We start from the raw sequence: 12,208 nt of genomic DNA, 5'->3' as shown, positions 1-12,208 counted from the left end.
GAAACCAGATGTTTGTGTTTTTAAACACATTTAATGTGTGAAACCAGATGTTTTTAAACGCGTTTAAAGTGTGAAACCAGATGTTTTTAAACACATTTAAAGTGCGAAACCAGATGTTTTTAAACACATTTAAAGTGTGAAACCAGATGTTTGTGTTTTTAAACGCATTTAAAGTGTGAAACCAGATGTTTGTGTTTTTAAACACATTTAATGTGTGAAACCAGATGTTTTTAAACGCGTTTAAAAAGTGTGAAACCAGATGTTTTTAAACGCGTTTAAAGTGTGAAACCAGATGTTTTTAAACGCATTTAAAGTGTGAAACCAGATGTTTGTGTTTTTAAACGCATTTAAAGTGTGAAACCAGATGTTTGTGTTTTTAAACGCGTTTAAAGTGTGAAACCAGATGTTTTTAAACGCATTTAAAGTGTGAAACCAGATGTTTGTGTTTTTAAACGCATTTAAAGTGTGAAACCAGATGTTTGTGTTTTTAAACACATTTAAAGTGTGAAACCAGATGTTTTTAAACGCGTTTAAAGTGCGAAACCAGATGTTTTTAAACACATTTAAAGTGTGAAACCAGATGTTTGTGTTTTTAAACGCATTTAAAGTGTGAAACCAGATGTTTGTGTTTTCAAACACATTTAAAGTGTGAAACCAGATGTTTTTAAACGCATTTAAAGTGTGAAACCAGATGTTTGTGTTTTTAAACACATTTAAAGTGTGAAACCAGATGTTTGTGATTTTAAACGCATTTAAAGTGTGAAACCAGATGTTTGTGTTTTTAAACACATTTAAAGTGTGAAACCAGATGTTTTTAAACGCGCTTAAAGTGTGAAACCAGATGTTTGTGTTTTTAAACACATTTAAAATGTGAAACCAGATGTTTTTAAACGTGTTTAAAGTGTGAAACCAGATGTTTTTAAACGTGTTTAAAGTGTGAAACCAGATGTTTGTGTTTTTAAACGCATTTAAAGTGTGAAACCAGATGTTTGTGTTTTCAAACACATTTAAAGTGTGAAACCAGATGTTTTTAAACGTGTTTAAAGTGTGAAACCAGATGTTTGTGTTTTTAAACGCATTTAAAGTGTGAAACCAGATGTTTGTGTTTTCAAACACATTTAAAGTGTGAAACCAGATGTTTTTAAACGCATTTAAAGTGTGAAACCAGATGTTTGTGTTTTTAAACACATTTAAAGTGTGAAACCAGATGTTTGTGTTTTTAAACACATTTAAAGTGTGAAACCAGATGTTTTTAAACGCGCTTAAAGTGTGAAACCAGATGTTTGTGTTTTTAAACACATTTAAAATGTGAAACCAGATGTTTTTAAACGTGTTTAAAGTGTGAAACCAGATGTTTTTAAACGTGTTTAAAGTGTGAAACCAGATGTTTTTAAACGTGTTTAAAGTGTGAAACCAGATGTTTGTGTTTTTAAAGACATTTAAAGTGTGAAACCAGATGTTTTTGACACAGACTGAGACGCAGACTGGGACGCAGACTGGGACGCAGACTGGGACGCAGACTGGGACACAGACTGGGACGCAGACTGGGACACAGACTGGGACACAGACTGGGACGCAGACTGGGACGCAGACTGGGACACACACTGGGACACAGACTGGGACGCAGACTGGGACGCAGACTGGGACACACACTGGGACACAGACTGGGACACACACTGGGACACAGACTGGGACGCAGACTGGGACACAGACTGGGACGCAGACTGGGACACAGACTGGGACGCAGACTGGGACACACACTGGGACGCAGACTGGGACACACACTGGGACACACACTGGGACACACACTGGGACACAGACTGGGACACACACTGGGACGCAGACTGGGACACACATTGGGACACAGACTGGGACGCAGACTGGGACACACACTGGGACACACACTGGGACACAGACTGGGACACAGACTTGGACGCACACTGGGACACACACTGGGACATAGACTGGGACACAGACTGGGACGCAGACTGGGACACAGACTGGGACGCAGACTGGGACACACACTGGGACGCAGACTGGGACACACACTGGGACACACACTGGGACACACACTGGGACACAGACTGGGACGCAGACTGGGACGCAGACTGGGACGCAGACTGGGACGCAGACTGGGACACACACTGGGACACAGACTGGGACACACACTGGGACACACACTGGGACACACACTGGGACACAGACTGGGACACACACTGGGACACACACTGGGACACACACTGGGACACACACTGGGACACACACTGGGACACACACTGGGACGCAGACTGGGACGCAGACTGGGACGCAGACTGGGACGCAGACTGGGACACACACTGGGACACAGACTGGGACACACACTGGGACACACACTGGGACACACACTGGGACACACACTGGGACGCAGACTGGGACGCAGACTGGGACACAGACTGGGACGCAGACTGGGACGCAGACTGGGACACACACTGGGACACACACTGGGACACAGACTGGGACACAGACTGGGACGCACACTGGGACACACACTGGGACACACACTGGGACACAGACTGGGACACAGACTGGGACGCACACTGGGACACACACTGGGACACAGACCTTAATCTGATTCTAACTCCTTATTCATGTTCAAAGTGTCAGAGTTTAATCTGTTCAGGCCTTTAACATCAGAAAAACTCAAATATCTTCTCATTTCACACAGAATCCCACCATGGAAACCCAGAAAGTGTCTTATAGATGTCTTAAAGATATAGAAACAACAAAAAGAGAGGATAAAAATGATTATTACTCATTATTTGTGCATCTTTTATTCTTTAACAGAGAGCTAAGATAACCAGAGAGTGCAATGAAGCTAATTCTGATTCAAATTCATCTGTCTTATTATTCCGAGATTAACATTTTATTTTCTGGTTTCTGGGTTAATGATATAAGATCAGATCAGATAATATAAGATAAGATAAGATAAAGTAATGCAATGTAATATAACATAATATAACATAATATAAGAGAAGATAAGATAAGATAAGAGAAGATAAGATAAGATAAGATAAGATCAAATAACATAAGATAAGGTAATATAATGTAATATAATATAACATACAATAAGATAAGATAAGCTTAAATAATACAACATACAATAAGATAAGATAAGCTTAAATAATATAACATACAATAAGATAAGATAAGCTTAAATAATATAACATAAAATAAGATAAGCTTAAATAATATAATATAATATAATATAATATAATGAACTGAACTGGTATTAAATGTTATGATTTAATGATTAAAATCACACTTAAATCAAACATGAATTCAGAATTTAAATGGCGGCGTGCACGCGCATCCCTCAGTTCGTGCGTAATGAGTGAACGTGTCTTGTTCCTGCAGCTGATTTTTAAAGCAGCTTTTAATCTATAATTCATCTGCAGTTTAGCTTCATTTTTATTTTCACTTATTAATCATTTTATCGGTCATTTTTTAAGCTTTAAGCTGCATTTAAAAACGTTTCTGAATTATTTAAAGCAGCAAAAAACACGCGGTTTTCCCCAGATTATGACTTAATTCACAGATAAATGTGTGATTTTACACAAAGATCAAAGGCAGCAGATGAAAAAGGAACCGAACGGTCCGGCTGATCCTCTGCGGGGCGTCCAGACAGAAAATGGCGCAACAGCCGCCGGGGGGGTCCCGGAAAGGAGGCCGAGGATCACCGACAACACGGTCACATTTTATCCCAAAGCTTTGACTGTTTTACGGCCTGTTTGGGTGATTTCAGGGGGAAGGAGCAGCTTTTTAAAGGGAACGAAAGACAGCAGCGCGCCGCCGCGGCTGCAGAATGAGGCCGCGGCGGGCCTCCGGGACCCGAAAACATCCAAATTTACCCAAAAAGCTGCCGGTTCAGCCGCTTCTCTGAGCTCTGAGGGCAGAAAGGCCTCAGAGGGAAACGAAATATTCACATAAAATCTGAGTTTTACAGGAGAAACAACACATGGAGGATTTAAAACGGTTTGGTGAGAGTCAGAGAATAAAAAAAACTGAGGTGACTCACGCTCTCTGCACGGGTTTCCTCCTCTTGCGTCCCGCATACATGCCGCTCCTCTTATGTAACCGCACACAGATCTCTCAGAAACACGCACGTCCAGCTACAATCCTCAAGTTTTGCACCGTGAACTCATGCTGGAAATAAGAGAAAGCGCTGAAAAGGAGGAACGCGGGCCAAACTGCGCTCCCTGTGCGGCGCAGGAGCAGAAACGCGCAGCAACGCGCAGCAACGCGCAGCAACGCGCAGCAACGCGTCAGTTCCGCACCTGATGAAGTTGCTGCCGCTGCCGGCTCTTCATCCTGAGGAAGAGGAGTGCGCGCTTCTCACCTAAAAACGGGCGCACTTTGCGCCAGAACCGTGCGCATCTCACAACAGCAGCGCGCAGCTTTGAACGTGTCACATCCCCGCCGCCGCCGCTCCAACCGACCCAAGGACCGCAGACACGGGCGCGCGCATTCCACTGGCGGGCACGCCCGACACAGTTTTCTGTCGGGAGCGCGCTCAAGTAGGCGTGTCAGTATTTAGGACTCGGGACAGGGGGGGGGGGGGGGGGGGGGCCGCGCCGACTTCGTTCGCCCGGGCACGCGACAGTCTCCTGGAAATATAGGTTCACGCGGGCGCGATCTCGAGAGGGTGCCTCGTCCAATCAGCGTGCGGATTGGAAGATGGAGGCCACGGAATGTGGGTCAGAGGTCAACTTTGAAATGATGAAGATTCATCATCATCTTCATCAGGGCCAAACAAGAAGGATACACTTCAGTCGGGTCTGACCGGGGTCCCGAGGCCGGCCCAGGGGCCCAGGAACCCAGGGGCCCAGGAACCCAGGGGCCAAGGAGCCCAGGAACCCAGGGACCCAGGAACCCAGGGGCCAAGGAGCCCAGGAACCCAGGGGCCAAGGAGCCCAGGAACCCAGGGGCCCAGGAACCCAGGGAACCAGGAACCCAGGGGCCAAGGAGCCCAGGAACCCAGGGACCCAGGAACCCAGGGGCCCAGGAACCCAGGGAACCAGGAACCCAGGGGCCCAGGAGCCCAGGGGCCCAGGGGCCAAGGAGCCCAGGAACCCAGGGGCCAAGGAGCCCAGGAACCCAGGGGAACAGGAACCCAGGAACCCAGGGCCCAGGAACCCAGGGGCCAAGGAGCCCAGGAACCCAGGGGCCAAGGAGCCCAGGAACTCAGGGGCCAAGGAGCCCAGGAACCCAGGGGAACAGGAACCCAGGAACCCAGGGCCCAGGAACCCAGGGGCCCAGGAGCCCAGGAACTCAGGGGCCAAGGAGCCCAGGAACCCAGGGGCCAAGGAGCCCAGGAACCCAGGGACCCAGGAACCCAGGGGCCAAGGAAACCAGGAACATAAGGACCCAGGAACCCAGGGGCCAAGGAGCCCAGGAACCCAGGGGCCCAGGAACCCAGGGAACCAGGAACCCAGGCGCCAAGGAGCCCAGGAACCCAGGGACCCAGGAACCCAGGGGCCCAGGAACCCAGGGAACCAGGAACCCAGGGGCCCAGGAGCCCAGGGGCCCAGGGGCCAAGGAGCCCAGGAACCCAGGGGCCAAGGAGCCCAGGAACCCAGGGGAACAGGAACCCAGGAACCCAGGGCCCAGGAACCCAGGGGCCAAGGAGCCCAGGAACTCAGGGGCCAAGGAGCCCAGGAACCCAGGGGAACAGGAACCCAGGAACCCAGGGCCCAGGAACCCAGGGGCCCAGGAGCCCAGGAACTCAGGGGCCAAGGAGCCCAGGAACCCAGGGACCCAGGAACCCAGGGGCCAAGGAAACCAGGAACATAAGGACCCAGGAACCCAGGGGCCAAGGAGCCCAGGAACCCAGGAACCCAGGGGCCCAGGAACCCATGGGCCAAGGAGCCCAGGAAACCAGGGGCCAAGGAGCCCAGGGGCCAAGGAGCCCAGGAACCCAGGGGCCAAGGAGCCCAGGAACCCAGGAACCCAGGGGCCCAGGAACCCATGGGCCAAGGAGCCCAGGAACCCAGGGGCCCAGGAACCCAGGGGCCAAGGAGCCCAGGAACCCAGGGACCCAGGAGCCCAGGGGCCCAGGAGCCCAGGAACCCAGGGGCCAAGGAGCCCAGGAACCCAGGGACCCAGGGACCCAGGAACCCAGGGGCCAAGGAGCCCAGGAACCCAGGAACCCAGGGGCCCAGGAACCCATGGGCCAAGGAGCCCAGGAACCCAGGGGCCCAGGAACCCAGGGACCAAGGAGCCCAGGAACCCAGGGACCCAGGAACCCAGGGGCCAAGGAGCCCAGGAACCCAGGGACCCCGGAGCCCAGGGGCCCAGGAGCCCAGGAACCCAGGGGCCAAGGAGCCCAGGAACCCAGGGACCCAGGAACCCAGGGGCCAAGGAGCCCAGGAACCCAGGGGCCAAGGAGCCCAGGGGCTCAGGAACCCAGGGGCCAAGGAGCCCAGGAACCCAGGGACCCAGGAACCCAGGGGCTCAGGAACCCAGGGGCCCAGGAGCCCAGGGGCCCAGGGGCCAAGGAGCCCAGGAACCCAGGGACCCAGGAACCCAGGGGCCAAGGAGCCCAGGAACCCAGGGGCCAAGGAGCCCAGGAACCCAGGGACCCAGGAACCCAGGGGCAAAGGAAACCAGGAACCCAGGGACCCAGGAACCCAGGGGCCCAGGAACCCAGGGGCCCAGGAACCCAGGGGCCAAGGAGCCCAGGGGCCCAGGGGCCAAGGAGCCCAGGAACCCAGGGGCCAAGGAGCCCAGGAACCCAGGAACCCAGGGGCCCAGGAACCCATGGGCCAAGGAGCCCAGGAACCCAGGGGCCCAGGAACCCAGGGGCCAAGGAGCCCAGGAACTCAGGGGCCAAGGAGCCCAGGAACCCAGGGGCCAAGGAGCCCAGGAAACCAGGGACCCAGGAACCCAGGGGCCAAGGAAACCAGGAACCCAGGGACCCAGGAACCCAGGGGCCCAGGAACCCAGGGGAACAGGAACCCAGGGCCCAGGAACCCAGGGGCCAAGGAGCCCAGGAACCCAGGGGCCAAGGAGCCCAGGAGCCCAGGGGCCCAGGAACCCAGGGGCCAAGGAACCCAGGGGCCCAGGAACCCAGGGGCCCAGGAACCCAGGGGCCAAGGAGCCCAGGGGCCCAGGGGCCAAGGAAACCAGGAACCCAGGGACCCAGGAACCCAGGGGCCCAGGAACCCAGGGGCCAAGGAGCCAGGGGCCCAGGGGCCAAGGAGCCCAGGAACCCAGGAACCCAGGGCCAAGGAGCCCAGGAACCCAGGGGCCAAGGAGCCCAGGAACCCAGGGGCCCAGGAACCCATGGGCCCAGGAACCCATGGGCCAAGGAGCCCAGGAACCCAGGGCTCAGGAACCCAGGGGCCAAGGAGCCCAGGAACTCAGGGGCCAAGGAGCCCAGGAAACCAGGGGCCCAGGGGACCAGGAACCCAGGGGCCCAGGAACCCAGGAACCCAGGAACCCAGGGGCCAAGGAACCCAGGAAGCCAGGGGCCCAGGAACCCAGAACCGAGAGGAGAACCGAGAGGAGAACCGAGAATAAAACCGAGAATAGAACCGAGAGGAGAACGGAGAATAGAACCGAGAGGAGAACTGAGAATAGAACGGAGAATAGAACGGAGAATAGAACCGAGAATAGAACCGAGAGGAGAACTGAGAATAGAACGGAGAATAGAACCGAGAATAGAACCGAGAGGAGAACCGAGAATAGAACCGAGAGGAGAACTGAGAGGAGAACCGAGAGGAGAACCGAGAGGAGAACAGAGAGGAGAACCGAGAATAGAACCGAGAATAGAACCGAGAATAGAACCGAGAGGAGAACCGAGAGGAGCACCGAGAGGAGCACCGAGAGGAGAACCGAGAGGAGAACCGAGAATAGAACTGAGAGGAGAACCGAGAATAGAACCGAGAATAGAACCGAGAGGAGAACCGAGAGGAGAACCGAGAATAGAACCGAGAATAGAACCGAGAGGAGAACCAAGAATAGAACCGAGAATAGAACCGAGAGGAGAACCGAGAATAGAACCGAGAATAGAACCGAGAGGAGAACCGGGAATAGAACCGAGAGGAGCACCGAGAGGAGAACCGAGAATAGAACCGAGAGGAGAACCGAGAATAGAACCGAGAGGAGCACCGAGAGGAGTACCGAGAGGAGCACTGAGAGGAGCACCGAGAGGAGAACCGAGAATAGAACCGAGAGGAGAACCGAGAATAGAACAGAGAGGAGAACCGAGAATAGAACCGAGAGGAGAACCGAGAATAGAACCGAGAAAAGAACCGAGAGGAGAACCGAGAATAGAACCGAGAGGAGAACCGAGAGGAGAACCGAGAATAGAACCGAGAGGAGAACCGAGAATAGAACCGAGAGGAGAACCGAGAGGAGAACCAAGAATAGAACCGAGAATAGAACCGAGAGGCGAATGGACAATAGAACCGAGAGAAGAACCGAGAGGAGAACTGAGAATAGAACCGAGAGGAGAAATGAGAATAGAACCGAGAATAGAACCGAGAGGAGAACCGAGAGGAGCACCGAGAGGAGCACCGAGAGGAGAACCGAGAGGAGAACCGAGAATAGAACCGAGAGGAGAACCGAGAATAGAACCGAGAGGAGAACCGAGAATAGAACCGAGAATAGAACCGAGAATAGAACCGAGAGGAGAACCAAGAATAGAACCGAGAATAGAACCGAGAGGAGAACCGAGAATAGAACCGAGAGAAGAACCGAGAATAGAACCGAGAGGAGAAATGAGAATAGAACCGAGAATAGAACCGAGAGGAGAACCGAGAGGAGCACCGAGAGGAGCACCGAGAGGAGAACCGAGAGGAGAACCGAGAATAGAACCGAGAGGAGAACCGAGAATAGAACCGAGAATAGAACCGAGAGGAGAACCGAGAATAGAACCGAGAATAGAACCGAGAATAGAACCGAGAGGAGAACCAAGAATAGAACCGAGAATAGAACCGAGAGGAGAACTGAGAATAGAACCGAGAGGAGAAATGAGAATAGAACCGAGAATAGAACCGAGAGGAGAACCGAGAGGAGCACCGAGAGGAGCACCGAGAGGAGAACCGAGAGGAGAACCGAGAGGAGAACCGAGAATAGAACCGAGAATAGAACCGAGAATAGAACCGAGAGGAGAACCAAGAATAGAACCGAGAATAGAACCGAGAGGAGAACCGAGAATAGAACCGAGAATAGAACCGAGAGGAGAACCGGGAATAGAACCGAGAGGAGAACCGAGAATAGAACCGAGAGGAGCACCGAGAGGAGTACCGAGAGGAGCACTGAGAGGAGCACCGAGAGGAGAACCGAGAATAGAACCGAGAGGAGAACCGAGAATAGAACAGAGAGGAGAACCGAGAATAGAACCGAGAGGAGAACCGAGAATAGAACCGAGAAAAGAACCGAGAGGAGAACCGAGAATAGAACCGAGAGGAGAACCGAGAGGAGAACCGAGAATAGAACCGAGAGGAGAACCGAGAATAGAACCGAGAGGAGAACCAAGAGGAGAACCGAGAATAGAACCGAGAGGAGAACCAAGAATAGAACCGAGAATAGAACCGAGAGGCGAACCGACAATAAAACCGAGAGAAGAACCGAGAGGAGAACTGAGAATAGAACCGAGAGGAGAAATGAGAATAGAACCGAGAAGAGAACCGAGAGGAGAACCGAGAATAGAACCGAGAGGAGAACCGAGAGGAGAACCGAGAATAGAACTGAGAATAGAACCGAGAGGAGAACCGAGAATAGAACCGAGAATAGAACCGAGAATAGAACCGAGAATAGAAGCAAGAGGAGAACCGAGAATAGAACCGAGAATAGAACCGAGAGGAGAACCGGGAATTCAATTCAATTCAATTCATTTTTATTTATATAGCGCCAAATACAACAAATGTCATCTCAAGGCACTTAGATAGTAAGTCCAATTCAAGCCAATTGGAATTCAATTAATTAATAATAATCATAATTCATAAAATAATCCAATTCGTTCATATAGAGCCAATTCAAAAACAATTTCGTAGCTAAGAAAACCAACAGATTGCACTGAAAACATTTTGTTTTTCGGTCCAATCTCCCGGCCTGAGCGTGCCTGAGGCGACTGTGGAGAGAAACGACTCCCTTTGAACAGGAAGAAACCTCTGGCAGAACCAGACTCAGGAAGGGTGGCCATCCGCCTCCACCAGCTGGGGTTTGAGAAGACAGAAAGGGGGGAGGGGGGGAGGGCCGCAGCGGCGGCGGCACTGTAACACCATTCAAAGGATATCTGTTGGAACAGGGGAACACGAGTTAATGACCACAATAATATCACACATACATAAAGAGAGTAAAGTGAGGAAAGGTGTGGCAGATGAGGCCCCCCAGCAGTCTGGGCCTATAGCAGCTTAACTATGGGATGTTTCAGGATTACCTGAGCCATCCCTATTCAAGGTAAACACAAGAAACTTGTGCTAACGAAAAAATAAATAATAAAATAAAGGACCAGACTCAGTGAGTAATTCCCTATACTCCCTATATAGATCTGCTCCTCACACCACAACAACCATCTTTTTACAGCCACAAGCTACCTCAGCCTCTCACCAACTGCACACCAGTCACAGCGGGGTGGGGATGCAAACCCTGGTTCGGGTAGGGGGCAATGAAAGTATAGAAGGTGCCAGAGGTGGAGGCAGAACAAGACACACTAGCAGACACACTATCAGATTCAACAGACCTAACTATAAGCTTTATAAAAAAGGAAAGTTTTAAGCCTGGTCTTAAAAGTGGAAAGGGTGTCTGCTTCCCGGACATTTACTGGCAGCTTATTCCACAATAGAGGGGCCTGATAACTGAAGGCTCTGCCTCCCAAACTGGCAGCTGGTTCCACAGAGAGGGGCCTGATAACTGAAGGCTCTGCCTCCCAAACTGGCAGCTGGTTCCACAGAGAGGGGCCTGATAACTGAAGGCTCTGCCTCCCAAACTGGCAGCTGGTTCCACAGAGAGGGGCCTGATAACTGAAGGCTCTGCCTCCCAAACTGGCAGCTGGTTCCACAGAGAGGGGCCTGATAACTGAAGGCTCTGCCTCCCATTCTACTTTTAGAAACTCTGGGAACCTCAAGTAAACCTGCAGTTTGGGAACGAAGTGCTCTGTTAGGAAAATATCTTACAATGAGATCTTTAAGATATGATAGAGCTCGGTCACTAAGAGCTTTATATGTAAGGAGAAGAATCTTAAATTCTATTCTGAATTTAACAGGGAGCCAATGAAGAGAAGCTAAAACTGGAGAAATATGATCTCTCCTGTTAGTTCTCATCAGAACTCTGGCTGCAACAAAATATTACTTAGATTGACTCATTACTCGAGTTTTGTTTTAGCAGATTTCAGTTTAAGTTTTTTTTTAAGTGCAAAAATGTTTCACTGATTGAATAAAGAACGACGCAGAATTATTTTGTTGAACAAAAAAAAGATGCAAAACTGATTCCAACGAATTAAGGATCCAGATTTATAAAACTTTGTTTTGCATCTGTGCTTATCAAAGATACATTTTATATCATTTGAAAGGATATATTTATATAGTTTACAACATAATGCTGAGGGGGGCAACAAGCCCCTCTGTGTTGCATGCTTCTGCCCCCTCTCTTTGTATTCAACCCTGCAGCATGTGCAGGTATTTCATCAGTGAGTCCTCACAAACAATAAATCATTCATTTATGAAATGTAAAAACACGCCTACAGTCACCTCAGAGCCGGAATGTGTGCAAACAGAGAGAGTTTGAACACAGCTGTGTTTAGACAGCAGATATGTCTCCGTGTGCAGCCATGGAACTGCGTGCACTGAGTCACATGACCAGATCAGACCCCGCAGGACGCCGGACACTGAGTCACATGACCAGATCGGACCCCGCAGGACGCCGGACACTGAGTCACATGACCAGATCAGACCCCGCAGGACGCTGAAACCCCCACAACACATGTAGGGAGGAAAGTGGGCCACCACGCCGGCAGGTTGTGTTCATTCATTTCATGTCTGTTCGGGTCTCTGCTCGTCATCAGGTGTTAGAACAAACCGCAGATTAAACAACATGACAGATCTCACTGTGTCATTAATTATGGAAAAAACCACAGAAGCAGTGTGTGAAAAACTAAGTGATCCCCATAATTCTCCCAGAACAGCGCCGCCCTGCTGGCAGCAGACTGAGTCTGGATGCTGCTGGA

The 12,208-nt window shown here is 50.9% G+C and overlaps 1 protein-coding gene across 1 annotated transcript in view; it reads right to left on the bottom strand.

The window, feature by feature from the left end:
* Positions 1 to 4,470, bottom strand: part of LOC142396997 (aryl hydrocarbon receptor-like) — a 56,170-nt gene extending 51,700 nt beyond the window's left edge. The window contains exon 1 of the mRNA XM_075480380.1: positions 4,055 to 4,470. Within this exon, the coding sequence (XP_075336495.1) occupies positions 4,055 to 4,095 (41 nt within the window). The 5' untranslated portion in view covers positions 4,096 to 4,470. The remainder of the gene's footprint in view (positions 1 to 4,054) is intronic.
* Between the last annotated feature and the right edge of the window lie 7,738 nt (positions 4,471 to 12,208).

The sequence above is a fragment of the Odontesthes bonariensis genome, chromosome 12 (genome assembly GCF_027942865.1).
Source record: "Odontesthes bonariensis isolate fOdoBon6 chromosome 12, fOdoBon6.hap1, whole genome shotgun sequence".
NCBI lineage: Eukaryota > Metazoa > Chordata > Actinopteri > Atheriniformes > Atherinopsidae > Odontesthes > Odontesthes bonariensis.
The sequence above is the reverse complement of the archived record's forward strand: the minus strand, read 5'-3'. Positions and strand labels throughout refer to the sequence as shown.